Source organism: Vanessa tameamea, chromosome 5 (genome assembly GCF_037043105.1).
Source record: "Vanessa tameamea isolate UH-Manoa-2023 chromosome 5, ilVanTame1 primary haplotype, whole genome shotgun sequence".
In the NCBI taxonomy this organism is placed as follows: Eukaryota; Metazoa; Arthropoda; class Insecta; order Lepidoptera; family Nymphalidae; genus Vanessa; species Vanessa tameamea.
In genome coordinates this window covers 4989548-5010489 of record NC_087313.1, presented here as the reverse complement: position 1 = coordinate 5010489, position 20942 = coordinate 4989548, and the positions used below count along the sequence as shown (strand labels likewise).

The 20942-nt window shown below is 33.4% G+C and overlaps 2 protein-coding genes across 2 annotated transcripts in view; one reads left to right on the top strand and one right to left on the bottom strand.

The window, feature by feature from the left end:
* LOC113392519 (MYND-type zinc finger-containing chromatin reader ZMYND8-like) overlaps positions 1-20942 on the top strand; it is a 281123-nt gene that overhangs the window by 134143 nt on the left and 126038 nt on the right. The window lies entirely within an intron of this gene.
* The window catches only part of LOC113392351 (heparan-sulfate 6-O-sulfotransferase 2), a 104705-nt gene that overhangs the window by 70004 nt on the left and 13759 nt on the right, over positions 1-20942 (bottom strand). Inside the window, exons 2-3 of the mRNA XM_064220855.1 lie at positions 12579-12815; positions 5364-5461 (exon numbers count right to left, since the gene is read on the bottom strand). Coding sequence (XP_064076925.1) covers positions 5364-5461; positions 12579-12815 — 335 coding nt within the window. The remainder of the gene's footprint in view (positions 1-5363; positions 5462-12578; positions 12816-20942) is intronic.

Below are 20942 nucleotides of genomic sequence, written 5' to 3'. Positions count from 1 at the left end.
GAAATTGACTACCACCGCCTATGGACCTCTGCAACACCGGGGCACTTGATCGATGATGATCGATATATCAATTTCTCAACCAACCATTCGGTGGGGAACAACCCCACGCTTAAAAGCATTCCGAAGAAGTGAAAATCAAATTATAAAAATATAAGTACGAAACAAAAACTAAAAGTGACGTTTAATCTAGACATCACGACACGTCTAATAAAAGATAAGTGTGTGTAGGTAGACGATATATCATGACTAGTTAACAAACTTATACAAATAGTAATTTCAGTTAAAAATTCAGTATTATCATTCGCTCGGTTACAATGAAACGTAAATCAAAATAAGGCATTTTCACATGTGCAATATTACATATAACATGTTCAAAAACTATGTTCTCTTTAAAAATAATATATCTTCATTCTTTTAAAAATATACAGTAGGTACGTATAAAAGTATTGTATTACCAATGTCGTGTGAAACGACGACAAGCGTGTTAAGTATAAATGACTCATTGAGATAAAATCATCGGATTATGTATGTACTTTGAGCTAACGAACTTTAATCCTTTTAGAAATCTTTACTTACAATCAATTTACTCACGATAAACAAAAACATGACTGCAGCACGGTAAGACAAAGTTTATGTAATAAATTAAATATGATTAATTGATCTTACGATAATTTTTAATCGTAATTCAAAGGAACAATATGCATGCATAGGCACCCGATCGGAATGTACATTCTAGTTAGAAGTGATTAGAAACTGAACACTCTTTGCAAATAAAAATTTAAATCGTATTTGAAAATGTACCTGCTAGTAAAGTAAATTAATAAAATATTCTACCGCCAAGTAGTACTGTTTTGTTCCCCTTTAAAAGGTGATTGATCCAAATCCAATAAAACTTAAACTACTTAAGTGCCGAGTTTAAATTGTATAGAAAACACCAAAAGCAAACAGTGTTAAGACAGACAGACAATGATAAATACTTAGCAAGGAATTAAATGTAAATGAGTTATTTTCAGCGTATTATTTCACGGGACGAGCACGTGTTTTGATGATATAGAACGCGTTTAATATTATTACAGTGGAAATGAAAATTGAAGACGTTAACAAGATGAATTTGGATACGAGCTAACGCGAAATGTTTAGACGGAAACAAAAGGATTCTTTTTAATTATCTCCATAGCGAATTTAAATATTCATATTAAAACTCGTAAAGTTATATTAAAAACAGAACAGTAATATCAGAATACACGCCCACTTTTGTTTTGAGTATTTTTATTCCAGCTAATTATTTATTCTCTCATTTCATAACATTGTATTTTTTTACTCATTACACAATGTGTACTCGCGATGGATTTAACTACAGTATGAGGCTGAATGAAAATGTACATTCGAATTGTTATTGTAAAAACAAATTAATAAACGAGAATAAAATATGACGTCACAATTTTTACCTTATTCAAAATCGACGTTCTCAATTTGAAATAATCAAATTGTAGCAAAGAATTTAGTAAGTTGTCAATGTGCGTATAAGCCAATGTATATACTTATATACAACGACAAACACACTTATGTGTGTGTATGTATATTTGTGTGTTTCTTTTCTCCCGCATACTTTTAAAACAAGTTAGAAGTTACAAATAATTATACAGTATAATTTATTTATTGAGATAGTGACACCATTAACATATCACTAAACACTTAAAATTGACAACTAATATTGGTAACCGTAAGAAGTGATACGGTGTAATCAACATTCAGCTTAAAAAATAAACCAAACTATTTTCATTGACAATTCACACAAACGCTCTGAGACCAATTTCAAATCAAATTTAAACTTAACTTTAACCGAGACACAATATCGTTGAACACCTTTTTATACACATCACACAGCAAGGTTGTTCGAAAAAAAAAAACGAGAAACACACAAATTAATTTAGCCCCATCCTCTCGAAGCGGAACATTGGTTTCGTGTTTAGAATATAAGTAATGGCTTACAATATGCCAGCAGTGTAGACCGGGGAGCCTGGCGACAGATAATTTGAGTTAATTTACGATGAAAGATAACTGCGTACGGAGACGTGATAGATTGGATCGGAGATAGACACCGTACTCGTTAAAATCGAACGCAATCGAACTCTTCGACGAATTTAAATTAAAAATTATATTGCAACAGTTTGAACTGTTCAACAAAAAAAATACCTACAATAAACATTGAACAAATATTCGAAATACAAATTCTACAAAGGGCTAAAGATGAAATTTTGTGTCAGACACGTAACATATTAAAACATTACCGCTCAAAATAAATATTTAATTTTAGTAAATTCGCGCCCAAATAAGTTTTATGGCTTTATTTTTAAAATAGAAAAATAATATTATAAGAATATTGTTTACACTATAACCAAAATAAGCAAAACAATGATATCAAGAGAAAATTTTGAAAAAAAAATGTTACTCACAAAGCATCAATGGCACTTTCATTTAAAGGTCCCGTTTACACAAGCCATATTAAACAAACATACAAGAATGACGCGAAGTTAATCTCGAAGAACTAGAATAACGTAGTCACGAAAAGTTACACAAATTGAAGATCTAAAGATTATAGAATTACGGTTGTATATCGCTTGTAAAGTTTTATAGATTATCTTTTGTTTGTCAAAAGGCTAAGAGAACGCCCGCCTGCAGACGCCTTGGGAGGTCTGTAGGAGAAGAGTTACCGAATTAATGGCTACAAGGCAGTAGTAAAGGCACCTCTATTACCCGTGGGAACGGCAACGACATCAGTTATATAAAAAATACCTTACGATCTTAAGCTTCTGAGCATTCTTCAGTTCCAAACTATCAAAGCTGGAATACCTTAATCCAATTCATGATTAAATAGCTTTCGGAATAAAATCATAGTTGATGTTCTCATTGTTTCGTCTTCGTTAAAATCTTTTGTGAACGGAATGACATTAATCTTCTAAAACAGCTACATTGATAAAAAGTTCTCTGTATAAATGTCGAAATAATCTACGTTCACTTGGCACAAAGCCCATATAGAAAATTACTTATCGTAGCTTTGTGCAGGCTCTGGGTGTGTACCACCCATTCATCATTTAGACTACTTCTGAAGGGTGATGGAGCTAGGCGGACTTAATATCTTAGTTCTCTTAGTCATCAGTACATTGAAAGTCTAAGCTGTGGTTACTATATGAATACTAATGTTATCAATGTGAACGGAACTCTATCTGTTTGTCTGTTGCTCTTTCACGGACAAAGCACTGAACGGAATTTGATGAAATGTGTTATGATATCAGCTTGAACCCCTAGGACGACATAGGCTACCTTATTATGACCAATCACTTAAACGCGTGCGACGCCTCGGGCGAAAACTAATTAAAGATATTTCTGTGAACACAGATGGCCATTTACAATCAAGTGACTTATTTGGTAGTTTGCCAATCCGTTACACTGAAATCAACTCCAAAACTTTACAGTAAGAAAACAAGACGGCTTTGTCCAGGAGCAGGACAACGACGAATATTTACAAATACTTTTTCAGTAATTGACTTCCTCATGATTAAAAAAAAGATTACCTAAATTAATTCTTGTCCAATTTACGTTCGTTCGTATTAAGTATTAAGATGATAGGATTCCGATCCATGTAAAACAGAACAAAGAATTAACTTAGACAGTTGCTTAAAAAGTAAAAAACCTACCTGCATGATATCCTCATACGCCCTTAAAGAGATTGATCGAAATAATACCGTCTCTAATATTATACCTTGGCCGTTACTACGATTTATTACGAAACCAGAAACTTATAAAATATATGATCTCGACTGATTTTAAAAAAACATTAACAACAACAAATCCTTGAAAATTAAATTATAAGCGTGTTAAATTTCATATAAATATATTCAGTGAATGCCGAGGGATAGGGCAAAAAAATATCACTAAATAGTAACCATCTCTTTTCCAAAAATGGTAAATGCATTCACACGGAAAAAACTGAACAAAGATATACAAACAAATCGTAGATGGATATATCTGTGATACATGGGATACTTAAATCAAACGCTACGTACGTAAATATTTGAATAAAATAATCATTGCCGAGAGCCTTTCAATGGATCGTTATGCTGTAGCGTAAGTTTGTCTCCGACCGATCATCTAAATGATGAGTCTTTGTACTGATGGCGATATCGAGAGACTTTTAATGTCGAATCTGTAAATTATACGGACACAAAACAAAACGATTGTTTATAATATACTATAAGTACCGTCGCGTTGTTCAGAACCCCCGCTTACGAGATAAAATAAACATCACAAAACAAACAACTTGCAGCCTCATTCGTAAGATAAGAAATACTTTATCGCTGACTAAATGCTTCGAGCGGTGTCTATCGTGACTCGAGGACGATTATAAAATAGTATTAATGTTCGACCTTGAAAACCCTTTTAAATATCGTCACCGTTGGAAACAGTAGCCCGATGTTGTATTTAGTTACGACACGTGTTTTCAATTCAATAGACCGCCGATTTTTAAATCAACAATCTACGTTATGGTACGTTAATTTACGCCGCGCACGCTAAGCATATCAATGAGCCACCGGCGGCAGTGCTACGAATTTGATCTAATCAACGATTAACAATTCAACACCAATTGTTCGCGCCTAAAACAAAAATAACCGTCAATGTTAATCAACATAATGTACGCGTGCTTACTAGGGATAATAGCATAATACGAGAACTTGATTACGCAACCTTTGTATGTTATACACTGCCAATACCCGATGGGCCTCCGGAAGAGCTATAAATACAAAAAGGTTTCTGATTTGTGGGCCTCTGGAGCGCCGAATTGTAAATTCTAGCCACTAGTCAAATCGAAAATCGTTTTCAATCAGTTATTCGTGCCACGTCTAATGGAACGGTCGCATAATCCCCAAGGGCGGTGGACAATAGTCTGGAGAGGTAATTTGCATGGCTGTACACTAAGTACGCATATTCGGCACATTTGCATGCCCAAAACGGGACGAGCCGCCGTCAAAACCGAGGACGAGACGAGTCTCGGCGCCGAGTTGATGTAATCAAATCGAAGTGTCGACCAATAACAATTCTCATTTAAATTTCAGTACCCCAAACTGTTATGCTGACATGAATTTATTACATATTATTCTGAATATATCTAGCAACACATCAACTGGGGCTTCGCGTTCGGAGATTAAGCTGAGTCACGTGTGGATTAGAGCTGTCACAGCCACGAAATGAATCGAAGAACATGTGACAACAAAAAACTATGAGAATCGTTTATTTTTTAGGTTATTCATATTCTAGTTCGTCGCCATGTGGGAATATGGAATGCGTAGACAAAAGGTACTCACTTCCAGCCGGTAGAGTATCTCGAAAAGAGCCATATTTCGTTGCTGTGCGGTCGAAAACAATGGCAGCGTTTACGCGCACGTTGACAGTTACACGGCCTCTGCAAAGAAAAAAAATGCAATGGATATTTTAAATATTCACTCTACATCAAGCCGACGGGACACATCGCGGTTACCACAGTTACGTATAAAATATTACTCAAAGAAGTTCAAATCAAAAAAACCAATAACACACACGCGATTTAAAATGCAAAACGTTTTCGTTTCCCCCTGTGGGCGGCGGCAGCGGTTCTCTGAACCGAGTTCGCACGGGCGCGGAAATTACTAGTGAAATCAGTAACGTTGCGCGGGAGCGGATATCCGGCGTGGACAAACGCCTTAGACTGTAAAAATCATACAAAATGCTCCGGATTTAGTTCAAATAAACTCTCAACTAAAACACTTAAACTATTAAAAATAACATGCTAGTAAAATTGTCCAAAAATATTGTTTTTGTTGCACTTTATAACGAAAGGTAACGTCTAACGTAACGTTCTGAGAGTCTATTTTTGTTTTTTTGACACTGTCAATAATACTGATTAGGTAAGAAACATGTAAATCTGTCTTGAAATTTTAAATAAATATTTATTTATATATATACTACACTGTATACATACTATATATCATCAACGCCAAGTATTTTATTGCAGCTTTGCATGCGAAAAATATTTAACTACAAAAGAGTCACATTTCATGTGCCTAGATAGTCGCCAAGACAGCCTGAAGCTTTCTTTGAATATTCAGATAAAATGTTTAAAATATTACCAACATCTGTCAACTAGCATTTTCATGTCATGTCATGGCATTGTCAACATTTTCAGACTAGCATAATTTTTAACTAAACAGAAATAAACACAAAAATAAAATGACGAAGATAGATATCACATAATTCAAACTTCGAACTCTAGAGGTATTCTGTTAGAAGAAATTCGAAACTCACCGCAAAACACGAGCGTGAAACGTCAGAATAATATATGCGACATTTATTATAATATTTATAGCATACACCTACCAGAATGGTGTATCACCGTAAGATGTCAACATTTCACGAGTGAGTCAGATACGAAGTCAATTCTTACAGAATCGCACTGCTGGTAAGACAACGCATGTCCCATCCATTCCAGATTAAAATCCTTTTAACAATAAAAATAGAATGAATTCGATTTATTTTTTTCAAAAACATAACAGCCTAACTGAAACGTTAAAAGCTTCAAAATGTAAATAAAGGCGATATCGATAAAACGAATGCATGTAACCATTAACATTAACACACCCCACGTTCATTCACACGCATACCGAGCAACAATAGAGGTTTAACAAGTGCTGGGATGTTAGTGTCAAGGAACAATGCGGAGTTAACAGGATTTTATACGAAAGTGTTCATATTTATACAGGAGGTATAAAATTAAAGTCGGGTCTGAATACATTTATCCTTCGTTGGGAACATGGAGCTAGAAAAGATTACGGTAACGAGGAGAAGGTACGGTTATCGCCGATTGTGGAGCCACGATGAAACCTTCATAAAAGTTTATATCGAAATTTGCTATCCAAGTTCATCTTATTCGTATTATATTATATATGCGATGGTTACTTGTTTGAGCGTTTGTTACACAATGCGAACATGTGGACTTAAAAAAAAACATAGAATTTAATTACGTCGTGAAACAGGACACATACTCATTTAACACATACGATTAATTGTATATAAAAAAAAACTAATATTATCAACGCCAACTCTAGCTAGTCTGTAACAATTTATAAAAAGTTTAACTTATACGAATAAAATAATACCTTTATATGTAAATTACTTTGAGATAAAGTAACTTAATATCTTGACGGTTCTTGTCAATACTATCTATATAGATCACCGTCGATAGCTTCACTCGTAATAATCTGGCTAAACGACATAACAAAAGTTTTCTTGAAAAAAGTATAATACGATTTTGATTTTTGATCAGCCATCACCAAACTTTCAAATTCCGAGTAGTCGTCACCAACTGACTGTGGTCACATCTGTTTAAAGATATTGGGACTGCTGGAAATATAAAACATACCAAACACTATCAATTCGCCAATGGAATGTTATGTATAAATAGCTCGCCCTTAAACCGAAACCAAAGTAGTAGATCGCCAAAATAGCAGAGTAACAATTCCGATATTATTTATTAATAGTTTTCGTACATACGTACACTAAAGGACACTTAGACGATCAGTTACGCAAATAGTCGCGTAATTTAACCCCGATTATGACAAATATTTGAGTGTTTGGAGTGATTTTGGTATTTGTATTAGTACTATGCGTGTTTCAATAAATCCAATTCAGATTTTAGTAGTCGTCGTTGAGTTAGAGGCACACAATATCAAAGATTAAGTTAATGCTATAAGGATAATTCGTGATGTTTCAAATTCAGTTGTTGCTTTAGAAGACCGAAGGTTTTTTAGCATTCTGTTAGTAAAAAATACTATACGATAAAACACTTTGTGTAGCTTTAATGTTGTTTGTTTTTTGTGCTGCACACCTTTTATGGTATATATATTCGCAGAAGAGGTTATTAAAATAATCATCGGATAGTTGGGTCATATTTACATAAAGACTATTGTTATTTTTTCAACTATCTACGTGTCTAGCGCTCCAATAGGTGTCATTAAGATTCAAATCTTTGTTTCTCTAGGAATCGAGGCAAATGTTGCCGACGATACCGCATCCGATCTTTCGCGTAACACGTTCGTACATACTGATGTCCTTTTTTAAGTTCTGCCAAACAAAGCCTTGCTTTTTAGGTTAGGGTTCAGTGGCATTACAAAAGGGTCATCATTATTGTTTTGTATAAAAAAAAATGATACTTTTTGTATACTTATATACGTTTTGTTATAATTTACTGAGTAATATCGCTGTTGATTTTCAACTGATCGCCATAAAAATTGGCACAAGCGTATAATGAGGAGAACGTCGGCCGAGTTTGACTTCATTACCATTAACGTTACGTTCAGTATATATACATATCAACAAATATTTAAATAAATAAATATAATTACGATTGTAACTTATAATTATAAATTTTGTCATAAAACTACGCAATTTATATAACCATAATTATATCATCCTTTTTAGTTAAAATAACAAATAACTTTTAACATGCACAACAAACGATGCCAGATCCAATACTGTTACGACCTAAAGTAAATCCGTCCTCCTTTACTAGTTACTAATATTGTCTGGTCCACAGCAGTCGGCACGAAAAGCCGAAACTAGAATACCGTTAAATATTTACAGTGCGGTTGAAAACAACCGTCCAAACTTGGCGACCCAAACTAGAACTAGTAATTTAACCATTGTCTTATTAAACGGGACGAATAATGGTGAAAACTATTATGTACAATAATAATACATAGTAATGAGTGTACTAGACTAAAAGGTCAGCATAATTAGTATGTTAGAAATAATTAAAATTGAATTGTAGTGTTTGGTTTATATTATTATGTTATTTAAACGAAAGAAATATAAAAAAAAATATTCCTTCTGTTTTATTTGAAAAATATGTTTTCACATGTTTCGCTTCAAATGTTATGTATAATAATATTATGTATAATATATTATGTATAATATATTATGTATAATAATATTATGTATAATAATATTTGAACTTATGAATTTTATAATTAGTAACTTATGAGTTTTACAATTTGAAATTGGAACGTCATTTTTACGTACGACCTTTTGGCACTGATAGACACTAAATAATAATAAAATTTGACATAATACTCTTGGATCGGATATATTCACACACATTCTCAATAACCGCGTCATCATAATGCGTATACCATGACGCGTACTTGAAACAAAAGAAGTTACATTACAATATAAGAATAGTTTGTAGAAGAGTAATTCTGGTCAGAATTTTTTTTTAGTATTGAAGAAATTTATACTGCGTGGTTATATTTAAAATTTTCTTATAATTATTCGTGCGAAAAAACAGTGAATTTTTACGATACACTGACTGTCAACACCGGCCAGACATAGCCGGTCATATAAGTCATTCGATAAACAATACGCCTAACATAACATAACTTAGGTTGAGTTATATCCATTGTACGTGTAGTTACACTGGCTCACTCAACCTTCAAACTAGACCACAACGATACTAATTATTGTAGAATATTCGATGAGCAGGTGGTACTTACCCAAATGGGCTTGCACAAAGCCCGACCACCAAGTTAAAATCTTCAAATCGCGCGATTATTTTGTCCAGTAGCGTTGTCGAGCTCAAAGCAGTGCGCTGTTATTCATAAGAGAAGGTCACGCTCTTCGCCTTCCGCTCCGACAAATGCGTTGCCGGGAAAAGATTTAAGATACTATATATTTTCGGACACCATTATATTACATTTAGAAAAATATTTTTAAAGTCACAAGATTTATTACATTTAACTTCAACACATTAATGAGTTTTAATTTTATTACCACTTTACACATAAGTTAAAACGTACAATAAAATTAACTGAATATAAACCGCGGAAATAAATCACGCGATGTTATTTTACTCTTCAATACAAATGCAAATAACTATAGTTTTTTGTTTGATTGTCTCGCTTAAATACATACTAACAAATATTTATCACATTTTCATCAAAAATATCAAAACTACATAATCATCCGTCGTTTGAGGGCTGATAGCGAACAAACGAACATTATTACATAGTACATAATATAGCAAACAAAGTCGCTTACCGCTGTACATAGGGACATCTATGTATGTATGCTTAGTTCTTTAAAATTACATAACGGATTTTGATGCGGTTTATTAATAGGTAGATTGAAGTGCTTCCTCTTATATGTATAATACATGCACAATATCGTAGGGAAATACTGGTAATTTTAGAGGTTTCTGAATTCATGTCGCAAATAAACACATTTTTTGAGCTTGCATTGCAATCGCTGGCTGAACCGTACGAGATAGATCAAATAATGTACTACAGTATTGTACACCTCAAAAAGGTCTTCAAAAAAGTCCGCTATAGTATACGTCTATTTCTTAGGGATAACCCACAATAACCGTTTTTTATCCTTTATTTTTTACGAGAAATAATGGCTTATATTCGAAGCGATTTTAAGCAATACAGCATTAATCCTTATCCAATTAAGTACCTTAAATACATTGTACATATAATATATATCAAAAAGGCCCTTTACAACATGTATTTTAAATGAATATTTTCGAAGATATTACAGATTTAAAACGCAGGGACATAGCGGTATATTGTCTAATGATTGTAAAACTGTGAACGTTATAAGACATTCTGCAGTATATTTAGTATCAACATAGCACCCGTGCGAAGCCGGGGCGGGTCGCTAGTTATAATTATATTATAAGCACTACGTTATAAAGATTAACATAATTATTTTATATTTTAAGTAAAAAAATTGTATCAAATTCATTATTTAATTAAACGGTAAAATATTTTTAAATAATTTAACTTTATCATAATAAATTGATAAAAGCCAGTAAAAAATATAATATCTAAACAATCTCGACTATTTTCCATAAAATGTTACAGAATAGAGAAATAATATCTGACTGTTACACATTCTACAACCTAACATTCATCATAAATTGTACAGAATGAAAGTACTTAGAAAAAGCTATAACGATCATAATTATAAAGTGCCACTTAACCACATAAAACGCAATTAAAACCAGCCCACTCTGCTTTGTAATTACTCGATAACTAGTTGAACGGATTCAGTTTAGTTTTTTATATAAAAATAAAACAACTCCCAGTAACAACTGCGATGAAGAGCTAAATATGATATCAATATCATAAATATCATATCAAGCAACTTTGACCTATGAACTCAAAATCACTATTAATTCAATTATCGTCGAATAACGGGTAGTTTCGGGCAATAATTCCCAGATATTAATTCAAAACAACATGATAGGAAAAAATCGAGATAAGCTTTTCAAACTACGCTTGATACATTTATCGCTTAAACAATGTCATTAAAAATATTAGTAACTAGTTACCGGCGTGGCTTCGTTCACGTGTGAGGGGAGGGACTCAGGTGTTAGGTATTTTTTCGACACTTTTTTTACAATGTGTATGCATTAATAATGACGATCGTTTATCATACATATATGATAGATAATACGGGAAAGCGTAACACACAAACAAATAAACAAACTCATTTTTACATTTAATAATAATAATTTAATATAAAACAATGTTAAATGTAAAAAAAGGTTACTATTCTTCATTATTTGAACGCTAATATTATATTATGGTTATTACGTCTTTACAACGTTAACTTATAAAATTAAAACTGATTGCCTTGCTAAGGCCGCACTTATAAAGGCGTGACGTTAGATTTTCTTTCAGAGTTTCCACCATTTTGTTTTTTGCAACGTCATCGCCCACACGCCTGCTTTAATAGCTTGTTGGCTGAGCTCTGCCACTTCACATGATTTTCACGTTCCCCTAAGATTTTTCATAGACTTTCCATTTAAAATTGATCGAGGATTAGTTACGCGACTCCCTACATCCCGGTTGATGGAGCATCACCAAAAAAAGTTGACTGATCGCTGATGCGTTAAAAAGGTTGATTTTTTTATGAAAGGGAAAGACTGTCGCACGCTATATATTTATTTAGAATTGTAGAGGACAATCCACCTCAAGTTTTTGCTTAATTTTAAAGCTAGTAACATTAATCTTCCAAATGAACCTACTTCGACTAATAAAAAAAATTAGCAACAAAATATCGGTCGCAGGAAAACTTTACACGGCACCATTAATATACGATAGGCCTCAGGCAACTCTTTCAAACCAGCAGAGTGACATGCTGATTAACGAATTTACGATGAAGGTTGCGGGGGCGGACTCCACGCCGGCATAGTTACAATTCACATAATTCTACGACAAGATCATCAATATTCAAACTCGATGAAATATTAAAGAAGTTTTAGAATGAAAATTTAAATTGTATACAGTTTTGATTATTGCAATTATCAAATTGTAATTCAAGTTTGAATATTCTTTGATTGAAGAAACAACTTTGAGTAATGGGTACTTCTGTCACAATAATAATTAACATTTCGTTAAATTATAATTGATTAGCAGTATATACTGTATAATCTGAGACTGTTTTATTATGTCTGACAAACAAAAACTTATACGAAAATTTACCTTCAAATCCAGATCCATGACTAGGTGCCTTCCAAAGGATGTGCCTCCAGTCTTCTGTATGTGGAGGAAGACCATGACATCGTGCGCATTCAGGTCGAATCGAAAGTCATCGTGTAAAACCTCGTCATAAGAAAGACCGGGCTGAGCGATCAGGTCAGGTAAGGGTCGTCCTGGCGCCTCCGCGTATGTGAGCGCGAGAGATTCGGACATCCGTTCCCTTGGCGATAAGGCGCACACCTAAAACAAAGACATTCTTTACTGCCAACACTATATTACAAAAGTTCACTATCAAATAATTTAAGAGCGTAATATACGAGAAACATTTATATTCCACAGGAACGGAGATATACGGTAAATTCGTTTTATATTTCAAGCAAAACTCTAATATATTTAAAAAATTAGACCACTAAACGTTAAAACAGTATAAATTGAGTGAGTTTGGTGAGTATATAATTTTGTTGGTTAATGTTCTAGAAGGATGAAAGCAAAATGTATTTCTATTGTTTCGAAAGGAAAAATAAAATTTAAGAATATTAATGGACAATCATTTTATTATCAAATAGCTGAATATTTTCCTAGATTAAGATTCGAGGTAAAATGTGGTTCAAGTTCGCTTACTAAAACTACCAGGAAACAATATATATGTAGTATAAATTCACTTTAAAAGCTCCAACTGTTTTTTTTAAACAGTATAAATATACATGTGTCACATACGCCATAAAATAAACAAAATGATTTATTACTCCGATGTAAACACGAAAAACATATCACACAAAATTTAATAACCGAATAAAATTCTGAAGCACGGAAACAAAGGGAATTGAAATAAAAAAATGATAAAAAAGTCACTTAAAAACACAAAATCAATAACTATCCGAGGATTAACGCAAAAACATGAGAATACTGTTTTGTTCAGAGTATATAAATTCGGATACACGTACCTACATATCGGTCAGACTGTTACTAAATCTATACGATATTTCTAAATATGAACGTAATACCGCTCATCATGAGACATAACAAACTAACTATAGATTTGTTTGACTTGAAATTTAGCGACGTACACGCTCACAAAGAAAATATTTTTACAAATTACTACTTTAAGGGGGTACGTGATATATGTTATACGTGTTGCTATGGTTAACACTCGTATTTATTGTTACTCGGGTTGCTATGGGAAACTTCCTTCTTAGCAATAAACTAACAAGCAATTGAACGTGTTTTTCTATTATCCACAAACATCTCAAAAGTCGTGATTGGTAGCTAGGTTTTCATAGCTTCGAAGTCGTATAACGTCATACACGTGACTCAAAAACGATTGATTATTATTGATGTACAATAACAATCTGATTTATATAAAACGGGTCATTACACATCGATCCGATCTTCAACATTGTTTAAAGAAATTAATTAATTATTAACTTTTAGTGAGAATATATTGCAAGTTTCCAACACGGGGAACTAAATCAAATATAAACACGATTACACGGGATAAAATTAAAAAATGGCTCGCCATAGTAACTGTAATGTCATCTTAATGTTTAGGGTAGCGCGAAGGTTGAGAGGGTGACGAGATAAAGAGCCTATTCGCACCCCCTCTTGTTTGTTCGCTTTAATGAAGTGGGCTGGGCCTTCATCCATTAATATACAGTCGCAATCAGCACTCTACAGGATGTTATTCGGCCAAGGTTCATCTCGCACCTAAGATTAGATTTTTTTTTACTTAGCAACTGTTAATTGGATGACGTTCTCTGGGACGTTTCATTGACTACCATTTTGTACGATTACATTTAAATATCTGCGATTGTTTTTATTTTATTTCATTAGAAAATAATATTATGTAAATTATATTACACTGTTAAAAGAAGTTCATAGATAATTTAAATATATTCGTTTGTTAATAATTTATTACATTTTACTAATGAATACTCACGTAACTAGGTTTGTGGTTAACTTATGCAAAAGCCTCACGGAAGTTTAACGTTGTACACTTGTATTATTATCATACCCATCCCGCAAGTTAATCACTTCTCTAGCGAAAACAAACGACAAGTAGCGATGATGTTTAACGCATTCTGAGACAGTAACACGATTATAGACGACAATTACTATTATGTCTAGTGTACTAGCACTGAAAATGATAAAAGAAAAAAATATTCATAGTTTATACGGAAAATAACGATTAATCATTAATTACGCTTCGATGAAGACAAAAATCTAATATATAGTACGTATACAAACCTCAGTGTCTTAAAAATACCGCCACTTGGTGGTAGGGTTTTGTGCCAGCCCACCTGATATGGTACCACTCAATCAATACCTAATATTGTAAGCAATACTTAAGTATTGTTGTATTCCCGTTTGAAGGGCGAGTGAGTGTGAGTGTAGTTACAAACTACACTACAGGCACAAGGGACTTAACATCTTAGTTCTCAAGATTTGTGGCGCATTGCCGATGTGAGTAATGTTTAACGTCTTTACAGCGCTAATGTATATGGGCGGTGGTGACAACTTACCATCAGATGGCCTATTTGCCCGTCAGCCTACCAATTACATACAAGAAATAAAATTTAAAATAATGAAATTCTAATGATAAAAAATTCATACATTTTTTAAATTGAAAACTACCGTACATTATTTCGTATTATCCAAAAATTTTTCACAAGGTATATTCAATGGAACGTTCTGCGTTCAACCTTAGATAAGATTCTTTTGCTGGGTGGCATTTGTTAATTGGGAAATGCTGTCCACGAGACAGCTTTCCAAGAGGATCACGTTTCTTATGCGGCGCTTGTGAATTTAATAAAGTTTCTAGACGATCTATCTCCTATTTGACTCAACGGTTTTCCAAATATTTTCCAGTTTATTGTAACCACCACTTTTTGCTTAATTAAGGACAAAACTTTCAGAAGTTGATTGCGAAAAGTTGTCGAAAGATAACAATAATTAAAATGTTAATATAATCAAAATCAAAATATACTTTATTCAAGTAGGCTATTCAAGCACTTTTGAATAGTCATTTAACAAACTATTTTAAGTAAAGCTACCACCGCTTCGGAATGTAGATTCTACCGAGAAGAAACGGCAAGAAACTCAGTAGTTACTCTTTTTCAACATCTAAAAATACAGTCATGTTATTTAAATACAATTATATATGTATGTTATATTATGTCTAACAAATTAACGTATACTATAATTAATTAGTATATTATAGATACCAAACTACATATTGTTTTTAAAAATTGATTATTTTTTAATATCCCGTTGGTCTAATGGTTAACTTCTAACGCTGTTAATCCTGATGTATTAGACGCAAATTTTGGGTCATGTAAAAATATATATAATGAGATTCCCAGTCACGGAATTATCAGACAGTCATTATGTTCCCGGTCGTCAGAAAGCACGTAAAGCCATTGATCCTGAGCCTGAACTATTTTCGATCGTGTCGGATTACGATCCCATCAAATCGTGAATAGTGTGCATCTGTGCACACATAATGCACGATAGTATCACTAGCGCAGTTGGCTAGTAGCACGTCGGCCGTTTCGACCGAATACGAAGACGATTATTATGTCAAGGTTTTAGAAGTCTGAGAGAAAATAACCGGTTTTTGAATATTTTTCAAACGTTGGCAAAACTATAACGGATATACCAAAACCAAATGTAACTAGATTTGTAGATCTCCATAATTACATATACAATTACCTGCTGCACAGACATTGCTTGCTTATTATTTTATTTATATATATATCATATATACATGTATATGTATATAACTTAATCATACCTTGATGTTTAGCTGCCAGTTTATAACATATTCACTACTTTACAATACAACAAAAACACTTTATTGATCCCTAATAAAACTTGAAGACAAGTAAGACATTACAAGCCAGCCTGATCGCTAAGACAGCGACCTCTTTCAAGCACAACTTAAGGTAGAGGACAAAAAACGAAAACATTACAATTCAATTACAACAATATAAAATATTTTTTCTTGATAAATATTTAAAGAATTAAATCAAATATTAGTTTAACAAAACTAGATAATACCAGCTAAAGTAGCATTATTATAGTGTTATTTTAATAGTGTATTTAATTACGAGAACCTATGCACGTCTTGCTTCGAGATGAAGATAATTTTAAAAACAAATAGCTTAAACCTTAAAGGTATAAAGTATGAAGTCGCGTTGAGAGAGATTTCTAAAAGTAAATTATCTTTCAAATAGAACGATTGTGAGAAAAGCTAAAGTACATGGAGAAACTACTATCAATCAACATGTATATTTCTATAAGATATAGGTGATGGTAATGACGTCAAAAATACGTGTCCAACACGTGTTCCGGATTGAAGGTTGAGTGAGCCAGGCACAGCACATCCTGTGCTGGTATGGGCTGGTTAATATTTCTTACAATGCTAATGTCTATGGACGGTTTTTACAACGAATTTTAATAAAACAAAACCAGTACCAAAGTACTGATGACACGAATGATGATCTGAAGTATTTGACTTTCCGTCTTCGGTTTGTATTTTCCTAAAAGGGAAAGTATTTCGAATGCTTTTATAAAGACCTAAACAATTGTAATATTGTACGCAGTGTGTCGGCCCGAGGCTATTTGGGGCGGCTTTACGATTACAGTAAATGATAAAATAAATAAAACTCTGTTCTAAGCAAGTTTCCATGTGGTAGAATTACTTAGGAAGTGGTTTTAATATCGCGATTTACTGTCAACATAACCTCTCTTTTCTTTTTCGCTTCATAATGTACAAAGATACATGAAATGTGTGTTTTAAAATGTATTTTCTATCATTTTTCGTTTAAATGTATACATTCGAACCTTTTAGCTTTCAACAATAACTACTTTTTGTTTCGTTTAGGAAGGCAAGCTCGCAATTGAACAGTCAGTTTAATTGTAAATATCACTGCTCATAGACTAAAGCCAAGGAAGCCAGTCTATGTGATGTAAGGAATGGTTAATGTTTCTTACAGCACCTTTGTCTATGGGCGGTGGTGACCACTTACCATCAGATGGCCCATATGCTCGTCCGCCAACCAATGCTATAAAAAAAAGAAGATATATATCGCAAACGTTTACATTAAGTGTAAAAAACTTTAAAAAAACGCGAACTAAACCATACATCACCCGCTTCTAAAGTGTGCGCAAAACTTCAGTTCAATGAAGTCTAATGGAACTGGTTTAACATAGTACAGTTGCAAGATTGACCTACATCTAGGAACGAAGAAAATACTATGCGAAGTTAGAAAAAGCTTGTAAAACATAAATAATTGTACAAGTGCAAGTAACTTCATATATTATATTGTATATATATGTATAAATATGTAATAGATTGATGTGTTTTTTGTCGTTCATTTTTATCTTCAATTAAAACCAGTGGCAGCGTCTAATTTAATTTATCTTTTAAAAAGTGCTGGTAAGGGCCAATTTGAATAAAGTAACAACAGGCACGAGGGAAATAACATCTCAGTTTCCAAGTTGGCATCTATGTAAGAAATCGTCAGTGTTTTACGGCGAGAATGTCTAAGGACAGTGGTGACCACTCACCATCTGATGGGTTATTTGTCAGTCTACCTTTACACGTTTACCAGCGGCGGCCTTAGGGGGTGGCGAACGGGGCAATCGCCCGGGGCCTCGCTCTTGCAGGGGCCTCGCGTAAAAATCCAAGCAAAATTGAAATAGATTTTTTATTTAAAACTTTTGTTTTTGATCCCTAATTATTTATTAAGGTTATAAAATAACAGTAAATTAAAATAAAGATAGTTAAATAATTCATTTATTCAGAACATAATATATCGCGCCTCGAAACAATTGAAGATCGGTTTTTTAATCGCATAGTTCTCGGCCCATGCTTTAATTAAAGATTTTGGTCTAAGGAAGACGCCAATAACATCGATTTAAAAAATGATAATTTCTTTATTTGTGTAAAATATTTTTAAATTACACAAATTTTATTTATTTGTATAACTTTACCATCACAAACATAACAAATACCTAAACCAAACAACCAGACCTACTTTCGAATCACATACATACTTTTCACCGAGGACGGGGGGCCTCGCAAAGACCTACCGCCCGGAGCCTTGCAATGGGTAAGGCCGCCGCTGACGTTTACTTTTAACACACTTTAGAAAAATTATAAACTAAAAAAACCTTTTTGTTCATCATAGTACTCTATGCTTTCAGACGCAAAAATATTTCGTTTTAATTTTGAAATATTATGGAAAAATAAAGTAAGTATAAATTATAACGAAATAAGCGACATCAAGATTGTATGACACGTAGCGTAATTAAGCTAATTAAAAAAGGCTTTCTGTACTTCTTATTAAAACTTACCACGTCGGTTGCCATAGAATTACTAATATTCATATTTTTCTTTCTAATTAGGCGACAAACCTTTGCTAAGACTGCGTACCAATAATCCAAAGGGTTGCTATCAAATCTGCGACTTTTACATCGCAAAAAGCCTTGTAAACCGTTGAACCGCGTTACTGCGTTGTTACAGTTTTATGTAATATAGATATTTAAAGCATAGAGATAAACTATTAATCCTAACCGACCATACTTAAAATATTGTCAAAATTAACTTGACAACCTTGCGATGACGGCACAGATCCAAGATGGCCCAGTGGTTAGAACGCGTGCATCTTAAACGATGATTTCGGGTTCAAGCCCAGGCAAGCACCACTGAATTTTTATGTGCTAAATTTGTGTTTATAATTCATCTCGTGCTCGGCGGTGAAGGAAAACATCGTGAGGAAACCTGCATGTGTCTAATTTCAACGAAATTCTGCCACATGTGTATTCCACCAACCTGCAGTAATGGAATATGCTCCAAACCTTCTCCTCAGAGGGAGAGGAGGCCTTAACCCAGCAGTGGAAAATTTACAGGCTGCTTATGTTTATGTTTTTAACCTTGCGATATAAAGTTAATTCAAATTAACTTAATTATTACTATTTAACGCAACTAAATCGAACTGAAGCCGCAATAACCATTCCAATAATTATGGTCACACGTCATATTTACTTTCATTGTGTTGACAAAGTTTATTTTTCTAAATATCTTGTTCTTATCCCCTATATCCTAAATTAAGATTGGAGTACTTCACTCCAGATCTTATAAACGTTGCCAATGGTCCACTAGAGAAAGGTTGAGACTTGACATATCTTGATCTATTGTGTAACTATCATTTTTTCGGTAACGAAAATATTATATGGAGCAAGGAGCGAAAACGTGCAGCCCCTCGTGTATAGTTTACGAAATGGTATTTCTCACTGTTCACTTTAGGTACCATTTGTAGTGTCGAAAAGTATTTTTGCATCGAGAGAACCTATTGTATATAAAATTTTAGTTGTTCATATTTTCGACAATAATCTACGATATGGGTTATTTAGGAGTGAGCGCTTCTCTGAGCCTAGATGGCCCGGTGGTTAGAACTCGTGCATCTTAGCCGATGATTTCGGGTTCAAACCCAGGCAGGCACCAATTAATTCATGTGCTTAATTTGTTACTCGGCGGTGAAGGAAAACATCGTGAGGAAACCTGCATCGTGTCTAATTTCAACGAAATTCTGCCACATGTGTATTCCACCAACCCGCATTGGAGTTGCGTGGTGGAATAGGCTCCAAACCTTCTCCTCAAAGGGAGAGGAGGCCTTAGCCCAGCAATGGGAAATTTACAGGCTGCTAATGCTTCTCTGAGATAAAACTTTTAGAAAGTTTTATATTAAGAAAATTGTATTATTGCCCAAATCGAATGAGAAGCGGTATACTATATATATTACGAATAAGTCCGTATCATACAAGTCTATACTAATATTATAAATGCGAAAGTACTTTCTGTCTGTTTGTCTGTTGCTCTTTCAATGTCAAATCACTGAACTGAATTTGATCATATCTAGTATGAAGCTTACTACTTTTGTATGCCTACCACCTGACGACCGACCTAGTTATTAATATTATTTGTATATGTTACAATTTCTATAAATTTGTATTGTTCAAATACATTAACACAGTCATTATTGGCGTTTTTCGATTGTTATTTGATTAACTAAGAATTTATGATCATTAGAATAATATATAAAACTATTTTCATACTTTGTTAAAAACTTCTAACTTCATGTTCTTGCTTTCGATTATTGAGATTATATTAATCTGAGAGATCTTTACAGTAATCGATTAATTTACAAAACACTTGTTTTTAAAACAAGCTTTCAAATATAACATTTTATATATATGCTGTTGTTCTATGGACTTATGTTCTAGACATGGAACTCCATAGGTCATGGCTACTATAAGAATGGAACGGAACTGAACGGATAAGTAAAATTGTTCAACCCTTAGGAT